The 17,827-nt window shown below is 45.2% G+C and overlaps 1 protein-coding gene across 4 annotated transcripts in view; it reads left to right on the top strand.

Annotated features, from left to right (window-relative positions):
• Positions 1-17,827, top strand: part of NAXD (NAD(P)HX dehydratase) — a 247,309-nt gene that overhangs the window by 114,963 nt on the left and 114,519 nt on the right. For all 4 annotated transcript variants that reach the window (XM_085622176.1, XM_085622173.1, XM_085622175.1 and 1 more), the window contains one exon: positions 12,601-12,646. In XM_085622176.1, the coding sequence (XP_085478302.1) occupies positions 12,601-12,646 (46 nt within the window). The remainder of the gene's footprint in view (positions 1-12,600; positions 12,647-17,827) is intronic.

Consider the following 17,827-nt stretch of genomic DNA (forward strand, 5'->3'; position numbering starts at 1 on the left):
ACTTACTGCCTTTGCTGCCAAGCAGTGGAAATCTGCTCTGTCATTATTTCCCCAAAGACTAGAATTGGCCAAAGGAGCCAGTGAAATGGCTGATGACGAGCCTCATTCTAAAGTATTTTCCAAATATCTAGCAGCAGCCGGCATTGCACAGCATCCCCTGCTCTCATCAGTACCATCTTTCTAAAACTGACGACATATCAAATATAGCATTCTAAATGCAAAATAAAGAAATTCGAAGCCAAAAAAGCAAAAGAAAAACACTACTAACACTACTCATTATCTCCTGTAGAAAATAAAAAAAGAAAGAATTTCAGGATTTAAGACCATTAACACAAACAAAAAATATAGTATTTACAACCCTATAGTTACATTTTATCAACACAGTTCATGCAAGTTAATTCCTATCAAAAACTTTACATTTTCTCGGTGTAAAAATAATTATTACAAATCTTCCCCTCTTAGTTTCCAGCTTTGTCTGACCATTAGTGCTCAAGATTCAAATCAATTCCCTTGATTCTACTAAGTCATGCTCAACAGAAATACACACTCAGCCACATGCTCTTCCTCACCATTTCCTAAGACATTTTCCTCTGTAGAATTCTCACGTAGCACATTACCTTTGTCTTTATCTTCACCACTTCCACCTTCACCACATTGTCTGCTCACACCATCAAACCGCCCCAAATGTTTTTCTTTCTTCCAACAGCAGCATCCTTATTGTCTCCACTATGACCATTGATGCATAAAGCCAAGTGCTTATATACCAAAACTTGCCATCGCTCAACATTGCTGCATTATTCAAAAATTGAGCATTACTTGAGGGATCTGAGAAAGCTTTTTCCCCTTCTTCTTCTTTAGAGGCTCACTTTACTCGAACTCAGTGATTCCCTTGTTAATTAGTAAATATTCTTCCCCGTGTGTTTTTAAAAATCATAATATTATCAACTGTGAACAGAATGTGCTGTTTTAATTCTCTCGTAAATCACCTCAGGAGACCCATTTACAATATTTGAAGATGACATACTACCCAAATTGTCTTTGGTGGGATTTGTTCTTTAATGATTCCAAAAGGGCTGTGACATATAGTTTCTCATGGCGCGATATGACGTGCCTACAACACTTTATTCACCTCCTCGTCCCAATTCTGTTCCCCTGTAAAATTTATTTGAATCAGCCCTTTATCATTGTATTAAACCATTCTCCTGTAGCGTTGCTAGTAGTATGATAACAGGAAGTGGTGTAGTTTAAAATTTTTATGCAAGAAATTCTCCATACTCCATAACCTACATTGTACCCTGTAATGCTCAAAAGTCTACTGGTTAAATCTTCTCTTTTAACAAAAAAAAATAAAAAAAGAAAGTTGATTAAAATCTTTAACTTCATTTGTATATGCTGTCTCAATTAGGTCTACCTTTGGCCATGTTTAAAACAAATATAATAGGATAACTATGTATGTATTTTGTCACTTGGTACTCTCGTCTACCAATGCATATTGGGGCGCTGTGAGAATTGGCCTGGTATATGCTGTCCACTAATTAAAGTGGGCACCTTGCACCAGTCCAAACGACCCTTCTTGATGATTAGGTTAAAGACAACCTTTATAGAAAGCTAACCTAGTGGTAGCTGTGGAGAGCAGCCTTCAGGCTAAGTCTCGAAGGAATGTAAAGCAGCTTGCTTTACCAGAACAGAACCTCCTGGATGACCAAATGAAAGGAGAACCACACAAGTATCTTGAGCGCCAAGATACTCCCTGGAGTGGTAGCTGAGCGCCAAGATACTCCCTGGAGTGGTAGCAGCGCTATAGAAGTAGTTTTTACATTACATTACAAGTGTTATTATAAAAAATATGTATTTATTACTGAACACACTACTAATTTCTATATGAGATAAGAACATAAAGCACACAATATTTAATCAATAGTACGTCAGTAAATAGCACAATACACAGCGGGCTCCAGGTGGAGACCGAACCATATACTAAGAAAGTGGTATAACAACCACGACTTCAATAGACAGAGTGCCTAGAGCACGTAGAATCGCTGGGACCCCAAGGAACCACCCACAGGAGCGACACAGGGAGCCCACGGAGGACGCGTGCAGTGTGGGAACACAGACGCGTGCTCCGTACAACTCTATGGGAAAGTCACGGTTGGAAAATGACAGTTTAAGGACACTTCGTAGAGGACTTCAAGCAAACCCTTTGGAACATAGAAGGTTCTAAGGCCAGCACCCTTGTCAGTACCGAGGTACCCGTGTTACCTATCCCAGAGGAGCCGGGTGCATAAGGGTCAAGTGGTGTCGGAAACCCTTGTCGTTTTCAATAGCGTGCTGCGAAGAAGTAGTGCTGCCGGGAAGATGAAAAGTGTCCGGTGGAACCTAAGCCTGGATCCGAGGTGAGAAGAACCTGAAAGCAGAGGGGACAGAGTCTGTTTCACTTCAGAGTGACCAGGGGCACGATAGACAAATGCCCACCGATGTCGGGTGCTTCAGGTGTGAAGGTAGGATGCTTGACTCTGCAGCCACGGGGACCAGGAGACGTCGACGACGACCAAAGTCCGGAGGTGAGCAGTCCCACGAAGGATGTCGAGTGCTGAGGGGTCAGTGTCCAGATTGAACACCAACAAGACTTGGCAAAGGCAACCCACGCGGTCAGAGGAAACAGGCTACGGTGTGGACCAGCAAGGTCCAGGAGACTCTCCAAGCTATGGGGAGTCAGGGCACATCTGGAGCAACCAGGGAAGCCCAAGGAAATTTAAAGTGACCCTCGCCAGGACCCACAGGCCAACGGACCAGGGATCGCGAGGGGACCTCGAGCGAATTTACAAAGCACCAGCCCACAGAGCACTCATGGAGTTGAGGCCGGAGATCTTCGGTGGAAATGCTACTCGGGGTCAGTACTACACTTAATGCAAAGCACAGCCTCAGGAATCGCCAAAAAGCATATGCTGCTGCAAATGTTACACGGTGCACAGGGGTTCAGGTTGCACGGTCCCCACGAGGGATACTGGTCTCAGGATTGCTGAGAGAGCAGATCGACCTCAAAGACGCTCGGGAACCCACTTCCTGTGTTGCAAAAGTCTTCGGAGTCCTCAGGAGCTCGGGAGATGCAAACCGGTCAGATGCGTTTAGGTGCCTGCTGCTGCAGGGGTGTATCTCCTTTACTCCAAGGGAGATTCTTCTGTCGTCCAGCGAAGTGTAGACCGTCGAAGTACTTGGTTTCTGTAGCAGAGTTTAGTTCATGTAAAATCCAAAGTCCTGTAGTCCGGTTTCCCGCTTTATACCCAGGGAAGGGGTTGGACTAACTCTGGGGACCCTCCTAGGGGAAGGACAGGACTGAGGGGTGGCTACACCCATGTCCTTTGTCCAGTTTCGTGCCAGAGCAGGAGCAAATGGCTCCTGCAACTGGTTTGAGCTGGACTATGCATGGGGACACCAAATGTGCCCCCAGTGCAGACTTTCTGGCACTCTCAGAGTGGACCCACCCAGCCCCAATACACTAAAGCCTGTCTGGGAGGTGGTCACACCTCCCTGTGACAAGAAACCTATTGTTCGGCCTTCCTCTGCTCGAGCTTGGCTAAGCAGCAGGAGGGCAGACTCATGTCTGTGGCTGGCAGCATCCATTTCTACACCTCGAGTTAATTATAGATTTTATTTCTGATGTGCCATTTATGCACACTCCGCAGAGTATTACGCAGAAGCCAATACCAGGATATTTGCCAATAATTCTCTACCCAAGTAAACTTAGCCCTGAAGAAGTTCCTTTTGACAATATGGAACGAAACGCGTTGGCTGTTTGACGTTTTTAAAGGTTTCAAGAATAAAGAAGAATTTTTGAATATATTTGCTTGTTTTGATTTACTTTCTTCGAGTGCACCTTCCTTATCTGTGAATGCCATAGGAGTGACTGATAGGTTTATATGTGTAGTGATTTAGAAGAGATATTGGGAACCTATATCTAAGTAAGGAGTGCATACACCTCCTTACACAGGTCGCAGTAGCAGACCTGTGGTGTCATTTTGAATGGCCTCGCAGGAGTGGCACAATAATGTTTCAGCCCCTGGGAGGCCTCTGGGGTACCTATGCCCTGGGTACATGGTGTACCATATACTAGGGACTGATAAGGGTACCCTAGAATCCAATCTGGAGTGTACCTAAAGTACATGCACAACCAATTTAGGGAGAAAGCAGTTAGACTAGGGTCCTGAATAGCAGGATCCCAGTCAGACTAAGTCGAAAACCAACAAAACCCCAGGAAAAAAGTGGGGGTAACCGTGCAGTCAGATTCCACCTTCCTACAGGCGCCCTATGTGACATAAAGGAAGTGTAATGTTGTTTGAGATTATCTTATTTCTCATTTTCCATGCATTCTATTACACAGTATTCAATATCCATAGTCCTACAAAGCCACCATTAAACTCCTTGGGTATCATTTTAGTTTTCATAGTCTATAAGTGTTCTTCATAGCACATCCATAAAAAAAACCTTTCTTTTAACTCAAGTGGGTGTATAACTTTGCCCTTCCTCATCTCAAAACCATTCTCCTGTGTTAATTCATGTTTTCGTTTTTAAAAAACCTTTTTCGTCCATTGCTTGTTTTTTGTTGGCCAGTCATTTCTCAACCAGCTCAAATGTTCCCTAACTTCACACAGGACTTCACCTTGCTCTCTTTATTTTTCTTCTTTGATTGTGTATACTCCTTTTTTGCCTAGCGTTGCAACTTTGTATTCCTCACATGAATACTTTTTCATAGGTACCGGCAACCTGCTTAAAAATCAGCAGCAACTTAGGTTTCCTGGCATGGACACTACTGTCTAAGGCAAATCTTGTAATCTCACATACCTAGCTATCAGCGGTAAAAACATTTATCAAACCACTAGTAGTGAGACCTTTTGCCAGAGATTTGTGGTTATACCATAACACAGTCTGTCCTACAAATGAACTGACATAGTGGTCCAATCCTCAATTATAGAATAACATACTTTGAGATAGGGAATTTGAGGCAAAGACAGTTCATACTTCTCTTCCTTCAGGTTCTTCTTGCATAAGTAGCATTCCCCAGACCTTTTCCACTCACTTCTTTGGGTGCCATACTAATGGCTTTTGAATCTGTAACTGTGTAATGTGGATCTCTGCAAATGTCATTCTTAATGTTGTACACACACAGTACAGGGGATAGAGGTACTTCTCCTTTTCTGCCCTCCTGAATCAATATTCATTCCCACAAAAAGGGAATAAGGAGGAAATGTAATATTCTCGCAAGTCAGGAGTACTACTTAGGGAGAACGCAAACCAGAAATACTACTTAGGAAAAACGCACGGTTCTTTAAAAGTGCCCTCACCCATTGTTAGTGGCATGCTTCATCATTGGGCATGCTACAACATTCCAGCGCAGACCAGTGCCGGGGATGGAGCATAGGGAAAAGGGGGGAGACAGTACACATATTTATATGGAGATCTACACTGCAGAACAAAAAAGTGACTAAAACTACCTTAGGGATGTCACAGTAAAATAGAATAAAACCAATGCGTTTTTCCAAAAGACGATGTGTTAAAGCCCCACATCAAGTAAAATACCCTGAGGTCCCTGATTCGATGCTTCATGTTTGGGGTAGTGTCCATTGCAAATATTCCTTGTGCAAAGTATCTTACAACCTGGCTTTGTAGGGTTTCCAGCGAGTATACCATCATCACAAACACACAACACCCAAAAACATGAGGGTCAGGGAAAACAATTCATGGAACACAACAAGTATTGCTTACCAAGTTTCATTGTGAATTTCTGTAAAATGGAGTACCAACGAGAACATCTCCCTGTAGTCACACACGATTATGTTGAGTAAAGACAAGTGAATCAGAAACTGATCACATTAGACTTCATCATCTCATATCAACATCATGGTCATGCCCATTGTTCATTTTTCCCATTGGTCCTTTATTTGATTTTTTACGGCATTTGCTTAATAAATAGAGCCGAACATAAACGTGGTTCCACCTATGCCTTTAAACTTGCTCAATGGTTAACTAATCCTCACTTCAGGGCCGGAGTGGTGCGCTGTTCCTAGAGATTCAAATAGCCCTCTAACCTGGTTGATCCTGTCTATGCCTGCCAAACGTATCCTTGTGACCCTGTCTGTTTGAGGTTCGCCTTAAGCCAAATTCGGCATCACCTCATACCAACACTGCGGTCATGCCCCTTGCTAATTATGCCCTCTGGTTTGTAGTATTTTTTTATGGCATTCACTTAATCATTAGAACATAAAATATATGTGGTTCCACTTATGCCGTTACCCTTGCTTAAGGCAAATGCGGTAGAGGCGGGCGTATTTGTGGAAGAACTCCGGGTTGTAAGATATTTTGCACTAGTATTATTCTCAATGGACACTGTCCCATGCATGAAGCGTTGAATCAGGGACCTCATGATATTTTACTTGATGTGGGGCTTTAACGCATCTTCTTTTGGGAAAACGCATTGGTCTTATTTTCTTTTACTGTGTTTGTCATTTCAGGTTCACCCGTTGTGTGTTTAATAAAGAGTGGCAAGTACGGCCATCATATTTTGGATAAATCTGTCCCCATCCTCCAAACTGAAACTAGAAGTAAGAGGAGGCAAAATAAGTAGGATCTCAGAGTCCTGAGGAACGCCGAACTACCCAGTAGGGAGAGCGTGAGTGGTAACAACATCTTGACACGAGCTGATAAGAGGAATGAAGGGGCACTAATATCCCCTCTTCCTCGCCACTTTTTTTTAAAGCCTATCCAGGGGGTTCAAGAATAAAGATAGTTTAGGATATCCCTGAGGTACTTTAAATCACTTTTTTTGTTCTGCAGTGTAGATCCCCATATACATGTGTGTACTGTCTCCCCCCTTTTCCCTTTGCTCCATCCCAGGCGTTGGTCTGCTCAGCGATGTTGTAGCACGCCCAATGATGAAGCATGCCACTAATAGTGGGTGAGGGCACTTTTAAATAACCTTGCATCGTCCCTAAGTAGTATTATGACTCTCCTATTGAATTTTATATGATTGCAAAACTTTGCATTTCTCTCACACCACCCTTTTTTGTGACTCACTTTACTGTCACTCGATTGTCATCACAAGGCTTGCTTAAAACCGAGTTGCCAATTCTTTTCTATACCTCTGCCTTCCTAACAATTGAAATAACATCCTGTAGTGATAAATCTCCATTTTCCTCCAACTTCTCTTGAACATTAGTACTCAACGAATACATAACAATCTGATCATGTAGCAGCTGTTCGTGCAAGTTTCCAAACCAACAATTTATAGCTTGTTTTAAGACGGAAACATCATTGTCTATTACTTAAACATTTCCCCTTTCCTTTTGAGAAAAAAAAACCCTAAACCTATCAATAGCAGCATAAACTGTAGGTGTATAATAAGGATTCTAGCTATGACTGCCCATTAATAAAAACATCTCCAGCTGCTCTTCCTTTTTTGTTCTGGCACAAACAACCTTAGACTTGGACCTGTGGAATGAAGCAAAAGACGTTTTTTTCCGGGGTTAACTCTTCTTCCTCTGTGGTGGATATATAATTGAGAAAATATCCTGTCTATTCCTCCCATTGCATAACTGGCTATCCTGGTGCAGGAAGAAAAACTTGTGGAAGATGGGATTATCTGTGAAATGCACAATGAGGAAGGGATTCTTAATTTGTCCAGTCTTCGTCAACAGTTTTGGATTAGTTCAAAGTTCTTTGTTCCCCACTCCCACGTACATTGTTCCATTATAGAACAGTAGTGTATCACTTCAGTAAATGTGGACGATAAAATGAAAGTTTGAATTACCCGGGGAAAGAATAATGTACTTGTGAATTATGTCTTGGAAAGTATATGCTCATAGTTGCTGGGAGTTGTATCATTTCAATCCTTTGCCCAAGAATGAGAAACATGTACAACTCAAAACATACAGTGCTAATTATTAAAAGGTTAAACAATATACATTAGCTGTTAATGTAGCGTATGAAACACTTTCTCACTTGGTAACATAAATACCTGTTATTACTGGCTTGTGTGAAAGGACACATGGAGAAAATAAAGTAGGCATCACGTACATCCACGCCTGATCATTTAGTCGCGATGCCAGATGGTAAGTTCCTGATGTGGTCACTAGTAGATGCACCTGGGCCTGCTAAGGGGTTGTCGAGACTCCCTTTCAAAAACATTTGTGAGCAGTAGCATGACAGATACGCGACTGTTGTGCAGTGTAGGGCTTCGTCTGATGCTGAGGGGGAGTTTGTTCTCGGTCTTGGGCACGATGTAGGCGAAGGATCTGCCCCCCGTTCAGGCTTTCTCGAAGTGGGGGACCTCAGCAAGGGCTAGGTCGGCGGAGCGGAGGTTTCTCTTGAGGGCGTGGAAGTAGATCCTTTAGTTGAGGTATTGGGATCTGGTGTTATGGAGGGCTTTGTAGGCGTGTGTGAGCAGTTTGAAGGTTACTGTCTTATCAACAGGGAGCCAGTGGAGGTCGCGGAGGTGCTGGGTGATGTGGTCATGTCGTGGGATGCCGAGAACCAGTCTGGCTGCTGTGTTCTGGACAGTCTGGAGTTTGTGGAGGAGTGTTTAGTTTATTCCGGCGTAGAGCGCATTTCCGTAATCCAGCCTGCTGGTGATGAGTGCGTGGGTGATGGTCTTCCTGGAGTCAGGGGGATCCATTTGAAGGTCTTGAGGAGTATGTGGAGGGTGTTAAAGCATGTAGAGGACACAGCGTTGATCTGGCGGTTCAAGGTGAGTGAGGAGTCTAGTATGATGCCGAGGTTGCGGGCGTGGTCCGTAGGGGTGGGTGAGTTTCCGAGGGCGGGGGGCCACCAGTTGACGTCCCATGGGGAGGGGGTGGAGGATGAAGACTTCTGTTTTCTCTGAGTTTAGCTTCAGGCAACTGCTGCTCATCCAGTATGCAACATCCTTAATACCTTCCGGGAAACTGAGCCTGGTGATGTCTGGTTCCTTGGTGAAGGAGAGGATGAGCTGGGTGTCGTCTGTGTAGGATACTACTATATAATATAATACTGTTAATGCAGTATAGAAATAAAACTTACATGCTAGCAGGGTTAAAGAAAATCTACACGCTTTCTCCCCGTATATTACCCACTTCCGCTCGATCTCCACATTCTCAAGGAAGGCAAGAGAATGGTGGATATTGCCTAAGTAAAGTATTTTGCGCAGTGTGTTATGCCCCTGCCACATGCAAGGAGAAACAATTTGCCTTGAAGAGTGTCTCTCTTTTTATTTTCACCCAGTTCGTGTCCCCATACTTTCAGAAATTAAAGTTTGCGCTGGGCTATAGGCATTGTTTTTTTTTTTTTTTTTTTTTTTTTTTTAAAAACCTTTATTTGTGCATAGTAAAAGAACAAATACGGGCCTACAACCATCAGGCCGGCCACAATACGGTTGAGCACAGAGACAAACAGTACATCCCCTGTGCGTCAAGGTCAAGATTAGCAATGATTCAGGATTCATACACTGGAGGGATCCTTGACACCAGGGGAAGGAGAAGTGAAGGTTAATTTTAAGGTTTTCAAAAAAATTTTTTATCGAGAAAGAAATCAGTAAAGAATAGAAACAAGGAGATTCGAGTCCGCGAGTCGGCTTCATACACTGGAGAGCAGCAGCATCATTAAAACAGCCATAGAAAATCTCATACAGTAAGGCGATGCAGTTAGATAACAGGATCATCACAGTAGTAAATACGCACCCCCTAAAAGCCGCCCCCACTCAATCCACCCCACACCCGGACCCCGAATCGAAACAAGTATAGCGCAGAGACATGAAAGAAAGAGGCCCATAGAACTAAAAAGAAACAGTAAATTACCCCCCCACCCTACACCAATGCGGAGGCTATGGCCTGCCCCCCCCCCAGCATAGTGCCTGTCGCCCAATGAACCCGAAATATAGACGAGAGAGAAAGTAGGAATAGAGTAAAGAAACTAAGAGAAGAAAGAAGAAAGGAGGCGGGGAGGAGCCCACGTATCCTCGGAGCGCCCGACACCACCGGCCAACCAAGCCTCCACACACTGAAACCCCACTACACCCAAAGGTGGTCGTGTGAAGATAGCATGTAACAACAAGGAAATGAAGGCAGACAGATCGCGACGAGTGCGCACAACATATGCAAACAATTCCAGTCCCAGTCCAGCCCGTCCGTGAAACTATGATGATAGAAAGTAATCTAGCCCTGGCCCGATCGCGGGCTTACGATTAGACCCGCCCCCTCGTGAATGCCCCGCATCCCGAACAGACAAAGACAATATGGCCGCTTGGAAGAAGATGGAGAAGTAGAGTCACAAAATGGCCGCCGATCATCTATTGAGGTTCCCTTGCACACCATATAAAATCCAGACCTGGCTTGTAAAGTACATGAGTTCCACATAAAAGGAGCCGTAGGCCACCGTGAACGGTTCCTCGAGGTCGTCAGGTGTAGTTCAGCTGGAAGGTCCTGCGGGCACGGTGAGGCAGGCAACAACAAAGCAGGCAGCAATGACCGGGGAAACAAAGTATCCGCCATTGAGCAGGAGGGCGATTGATCCTGAGCGCCGGGAAAGCCAAACGCAGACACCAGTGGAGCACCGCTACACCCAGTCGTTACTTCCCCGCAGGAGGGCCACAGCACTGGCAGACTCACGTCTTGTTGATCACAAACGGGGCGCTCACGACCCGCAGCAGACAGTGTAGAGTCGAACCGCTCACTCAGCGTTTGCAAGCCGACACACAATTGCAGACGAAAGTCCCGCAGGGCAGCCAGAACGGAGCCGTATGTCAGCGGAAGCTGCGCCCCCACAGCGGCAGCAATCCGGGACGGCACTGGGGAGCTGGAGTCTGGTAGAGGGAGGGTGAAGCGGGCAGCGGGCGAGACCGGAGCATCACCCCCCAGCAGCAAGCAGGCAATCAGCGCCATGTTTTACCGCTGAACGGTACCGTGGCCAGGGGGGGGATCGTGACAAGGAGGCAATTCCCAACAGGTCTGCGCCGCAACAGGTGAAAGCCAACAGTCGCTTCCCCTCCCTCGGGCTCTCTTGCAGCCGACTAGACCGTAGAAGAAGGGGGTCTGCAGCCTTCCACAGCGTGGTCCACAGAGCGGGGTAGGAGACCCGTCACGCCGGGGCTTACCCTCTAGCTCCAGCCCGTCAGGTGCAGGGTGCAGGAGGTGTCCGGGCGTCTCTCCCCCGGCTCCTCCGGCGACCGTCCGTGGCGTGAGGCGGGATCGGGACCTCGGGGCTCAGATTTGCACCAGCGGGTCCGGTGACTGCGACGCTTCCAGGGGGCCGGCCGAGGCCACAGTAGAGCAGGGGTCCAGTGCGGGGAACAAAGGCACCAAAAACTCCGGCATCCGGGCGGGCTAAGACTTCGGGAAAGCGGCGGCGCAGTCAGCGCGTCGTCGCACGCGTTGCACCTCGAAAATCGGCAAGGATAGGAATCAGGATGATAGTCCGAGGCCAAGGGCCGACGGAGCCGGGCGCTCAAGCGACTGCTCCGGTCGCCATCTTGGCTCCTCCCGCTATAGGCATTGTTAAAAATGTATATATGTGTGATGTGGCATGTGGCGAGTTCCCCTGCGCCAAAAGAAATTCTTTGAACAACATCCACTGTTTAGTAGCTCCCACCATCACCTGTGGGTGCTGGACGCAGCGACTAACTTGGAGACTGAATCAAGTGCCTAACTTGGAGACATTGAAAATGCTCTGCCTCAGAAACACCATAATTCTCCTTGATCTGTTCAAATTACTTGATGGGCCCTTTTGACTCCAACTTAAAGTCAACATGCCCATTTCCAAGTATACGCACTGGATTTTCCATAATGTTGTGACGATGGATTGAAATGTTGTTAATTCCAGGGTGATGCCATCCTATCTCAAGTCTTAAATGTGGACTTGACTGGTGGTGGTATGTAGAGCCTTGCAGACCTCTGACACTTTGGTAGTCGGGGAACTTCCCAAAAAAGATGAGCAAAAGCGTGGCGGTCTAAGATACTCCCAAGTTTGTACATGCTGCTTCAATCTTTCTGACAGTTCAGCTGTACTGCTTGCGAGTAACTCAGAAAGTCAGGCACTCCTAAACCCCATTCGCTCAACCTGAACATGCATTAAGACCACCCCTTCCAAGTCGTTTTCCCTTTCCAAATATATTCTGTGCATAAATCTTAGAGACAATAGATGTCATTCCTTTGATACTCAGGGCTTGACTATAATGCCGAATTCTAGGCAATATGGGCATATACAAAATGACCACTCTGTCCACCCATGAGAATGGGCGGTGCTTCTAGTTATGCATATCTGTTTTGACTGCTCCGAAGTTTACCACCAGCATGTATTGCAGTGTAGGGCCAGTACGATACCCGCATAATATCGAGATATTGCAGTGCTTTCTAGACCATCAGATTACATAACCTGATTCAAGATTTTTACAGTGTATATTTTCTATCCTGGCTGCATAGAATCAATTTGTGGTTCTCAACCAGTGCCTCAAACAAAAATCTTGAGTTTATTAAGAACCCAATACTCACTGACTTACTAACCCTTTATAATGCGATTTTTCGGCAATAACGTTTGGCTTGCTAATCATTTGCTAACTAATATAACATTTTATGTTTACAGATACACAGGAGCACCTTACTTTGCAGGGATTACAGCACTTAAAGTGGTAAGTCTCTTAGAAAAATGTTGTCTTTATTTTTGTCCTATATTTTTATTATGTGTTTGATCATAATGGTTTGATATTCCTTCTCTCCAGCGAAACGTTATGATTGAATCTTTGATACCGCAAAGAAGGAGGTATCAATCTAGGCTCTTGAAATTCACGTTTGTTTAACATTACTCAGATTTTGGGTCTCTTTCTTAGCAGACAGTCAGATTGCAGACAACTCTGCCAATTGTAATGCTGTGGAGTTCTAGAGCGTGTTGTAGCTTCATGGTTAAATCCTATTGTAATGGGATGTATAAAATAAAGTTATTTCCCTACGGAGTCACATGTGGTCATGTGCAATCGTGACACAAGTCTTGAAGTAGTTGAACTAGATATACCTAAAAGTACAAGTTCATATCCATACTTGTAGTTTGTCTGTGTCTTTGGGACACCCTGTTTTCAGTCCTGGACTTTTAATTAACAAATCATTGTATTCATGCATTCAGGGGAACTTTAGTCTTGACTCAGTTCTGTTGAGCTATTTGGATGAACACACCTACAAACAGTAATTTATAAAAGGAAAACCCATGACTGAAAAAGTTGTTGCGGTGGCATGGAGTAATCTGGTAACCCTAAACATAGTGGCTCTTGTACTGATAGTCCTTGGTTCTCTGTCTGCAGATGGCTTGCCAGCCTGCTCCTCTATTGGCTTGGTGTCCTCTGGGCCTAATCTGGACAGATTGAGGACTGCTGGTTCACCTGACAGCTGGGAACTGGGTGTGTTGTGACTGCAGTGTCCGTATGCAGCCTCTTTCTGAGCTGATTCGGTGCTTCGTATAAATGTTTGACTTACTGTGTGCCAGCTTAAACAGTCGAGGGGTTTAGTGAAAGTGCTACGAATAGAAAAGTCACTTTGGTAAACAACTTTAACTATTCAGTTCCACTGGTATGAGAAAAAGAGAACATCAAACAGTTTCCTTTTTGCCCACCTCTGAATTTACTTCCCATTGTTTTTGTCCAGTGGTCAAGGATTGTCACAGTTATAGGTAAAGTCCCAAAAGGTGTGTCATTGTTTTGCTGCCAACAGAAATCCTTGCATCACTCTTTGCTCTTCACTACATCAAAAACTGCATGACAAATTGTCCACAAACATGGTAGGAACATAGAGCTTACATATTAGGGCTTGTTTCGTAATTTGGTTTGGTATGTTTTTGAATATAAAAACATTGATTGTATGTGGCAGCTTAAATTTTACAATTTATACTGCAGAGAGTTTACAATGTAAGCACACACCACACTTGGGCATGGAAAATGTTCTAATTTCTCCAAAAATATTTCCACAAAATCAGCCACCCAAAAATAACATGGAAAAGCTTTTCAAAAGTGAATTACAACACTACCCCAGAAGTTCACTGACAAATTTTTAGTTCTGGTTAATTTAGTTGTAAATGATAAGTTAAATTGGATAGATATGCATATAGACCTATTTCACGCCTTAATGTGGAAGTTGCAATCCTGGCAAAGCTCTTGGCATCCTGACTTATCCATATCATCTCTAAGTTAGTACACTCTAATCAGTCCGGCTTTATGCCAGGGCGCATCACAGCTCTCAATTTAGTTTGTCTCCACGGTGTGTGAGGGCGGGGCGTTGGAATTCATAAGGATGCTCTTGTTCCCTCACTGGACGCTCGTATGGCCTTTGATACAGTCGATTGGCTGTACCTTTTCAAAGTATTGGCCCGCATGGACTTTGGCCTCAAATTTTTGTCCTGGCTGCGACTTCTCTACACTAAGCCTCAACCACAGGTCATTGTCAATGAGGGACTTTCCGAGTCTTTCATCTTTTGCACGGAACGAGACAAGATTGTCCGCTCTCTTTGCCCTCATACTGGAGCATTTGGCAGCCTGGATCTGAACAGATTCAAGGGCTGCGCTGGACCCAGCAATGGGGCAATAAAGCTGGTAAGGATAATAGAAGGCTCCAGGACCTCTGGCAAACAGCCCAACATTAAACCAGTGCACTCACTATCCAGTTGGCCCTCACTTTGTTCATGTCAGTGGAGCGCCGGACTAATCTTTGACCCGCTTCTTTGGTGACTAAAAGCTGATTATTCCCTCTTGTGCTAATTATCTTGTTTCCAGTGGTAGTAGAGAGGGCTAGGGGGTTATGGTCACTGTAAAGTGTGGGAATCACGCTACTATTAGCTAACAAGGGGTGCAGGCTCTGAGTGGTGGAATTGCAGTCTATTACTGACCCTCCCCCTCTCCCAATATAGGTAGAGATAATGGCAGAGACATGAGCTGGAACTGCACTGTTCAGGTCATGGGATAACAAAAAGGTATGCAATAAAGACCCTCTGTGATCCATTGCATTACCGTTGACATGATCTACTTCAACCAGATCTGTTACAGAGGTGGCTGATGTCAAAGGCTGCAGGCTACCTATCTTTGTATTAAAATCACCTGCGACAATTAGGTTAAATGGACCATGTGGCTCAGCATGTTTAACTGCCAATTCGAGAAAACAGTGTGTGCAATATTCTATTATCCCTGAAATTATTATAGTAAAAATGAATTATATAAATGATGTGTCAGGGGCCCCACCTTAACTCAAGGTCTTGCATGAACCACTCGCCTAGCGCTTATGGGGTTATTTAACCGCTCACCCAGCGCATATGGGGATATTTTGTAAACAATATCCATTTTGGACCATGCAACCAGGCCACCCTTTGCTCGGCCCACATCAGATGGAGAGGCAACAAGGTTATAGGAGACATACCAATCGAGGGCAATATCCTCTTGAGACCATGTCTCCTGAAGAAAAACAATATTGTACCCCTTAATAAAGGTAACCCACTCAACATTATCTAGGTTGGAGTGCACGCCCGCAAAATTCCAACTAAGGAATTGAAATGGAATACCGACATTCCTAGCAGGAACACACAAAGGTGATGCATGACCACTCAGGCCACGTCCCGGAGCAGTTTGACAAGAAACCGGGACAAAGTTAGCCCAACAACTTGAAACTGAGGGCAGGGTGGGGCACCCAGGGGCAACAGAGAAAACAGCGGGCAGTCCGGAGACATTCAGAGACAAGTTAATTGGTTTTATGGGTGATGAAAGAGGTAAAGCTATAACTGCATCCAAGATCCCCCTCCCCCCTCATTGTTTGTGGCCTTGCAGGGAGCACGTACAGTCTTTCTGAGTCATTCAATGTCATCTAGATTTGCATGGGCTGCTTACCTATTACTTCGTAGGGAATGGTGAGGTTGTCGTGCAGATTGCCAAACACCAACAGCAAGTGGAAAAGGCGTCATATGTCTATAAAAATAAAACCAGAGGGAGGACCTTTATTGGGCCAGTATATGACATACCTAACCTTGCCTGGAAAAACATTTTCTCTGCCACTGCTGGTCTGCAAAAGCTTATAATAATGCTGTCCCCCCTGAAATCGACAGGGCAGTGGCCCAATCCCCCCACCCTACATACATGAAGGGTTGCCTCATGGAGATTACGGGGAGAATCAACATGTTTGTAAATCCAATGTATTGTCTTATTTTTGAGATCTAGTATATTCTCAGGAACACCTGTAGTGACACTAGGGACATTAGCAAGGATGGTCACGTAGGGGCAAGAGGCAGCGGTCAGATTGATCACAGGAAGAGAGTTCAGACAAGATTGCGGCCCGACATCAGTCACTGAGTCCCCAGTCTTTTTGTCGTCTGAGTCTGTGCAGGAGGAAGGGTGGTAGGCTTTACAGGGAGGAAAGGAACTGCCCTGATAGCGGCATCATCCTTTTCCCCTTGTCCACAAACACTGAAGTTATTCGTAGAGCCCATTGGAGTGGGGCAGATTTGTTTTTCCCCGGAAGCACAAGGTTTCTCCTTTGGTGGACCAAGAGGATGCCATTCCAGCTTATTACTAGAAGAGGTTAAGAGCTCCTCGATGGCGAAAAGGAGCTCAAATAAGGGACGTAATTTAGTGTCCAATAAGTCGCACCATTGTCTGCTAATACAATTCCACTGGTCAGAGGCAGTTACACCAGAGTCAGGGACACTCGGAACCTCTGGAGGCTGCCTTTAACTTTACTTGTGGCAGCAGTTTTCAAGTGAGCCCTCCTGGTGTTTTCCGGGCTTTTTTGTCTTTAATCGTACGATCTAAGGAGGGAGAAAGCAGGTTCAGGCTCTATTAAAGTATCATCCATTTGCACTTCCACAGGTACATCCAGGCCATGGGTGGTAGCTCCCCTCGAGGGAAGAGCAGAACCAACACAAGCCCCAGGGTTCCCATTTGTTTGGTCAACATCAGGGCCTTCAGCTGGGAAAGAGGACAGGGTGAAGAGAGGGCTACACAAATCCTCCACAGTCAGGGAGAGTCTACGTTGCACCAATTGTATCTCTTGGCTATCACGTCCGCAACCCTAACTAAAAAACTGTCTATGGTGGTGTGGGCAGGCTTGGGTACCCCGGGAGATGCTTTCCATTACCCATTGCACACTTTGGTGGTTGGTAGTACAGGCAGGAGTAGCAATAAATGAGAAGGAGTAAACTGTGAAAGTGATGAATAAGCAACCATGACAGTACCTTTAGAAGAGCAGTAGATCCTCAATAATGTTGCTGAAAAATGATGAACATCAGGACCACAGGGGTGGCCCAACCCAGTCTTTTACAGGCCATGACGGGCGAAGACGGGCCCGGTCTTGGCCTGGGCATCTCTCATGTTGATGAAGGAGGTATCTGGGGGCTGTAGTCTCCTCCCCCTCCCCCCCCCCCCATGTAACAGTCTAATTCGCATACCCATCATCCAAGAGACTGGTCATAGGAGAGGGGCCAGTCTTTCCCCACACTGTAAAATGCCAGACTTATCATACAATACAGATGTGTCAGCAAACAGGGTAGTTCCTTCCTACTATGTATACCTGTCAGCATGGATAGAGTTATGAGCAGAGAGATACATTTTTCCAAAAGTCTATTACAGACACCTTCCACCCTGGTAAGATGCATTAGCGGACAGATCAGCCGCTTCTTTGAGGGCTGCCATCAGGGGTTCCCCAAGCTTGCTTGCAAAGAATTTAAAGAACTTACTCAGGAAATCATTGCTATACCAAACTGCAGCTCACCCAGGGCAATACTTAGCTCCTCAGTAGTCAGGTCTTCGTCAAGTGTTACTCTGTCAGTCTACGAGAGGGTATTGAGGGAC

Source organism: Triturus cristatus, chromosome 8 (genome assembly GCF_964204655.1).
Source record: "Triturus cristatus chromosome 8, aTriCri1.1, whole genome shotgun sequence".
NCBI classification, from domain to species: Eukaryota; Metazoa; Chordata; class Amphibia; order Caudata; family Salamandridae; genus Triturus; species Triturus cristatus.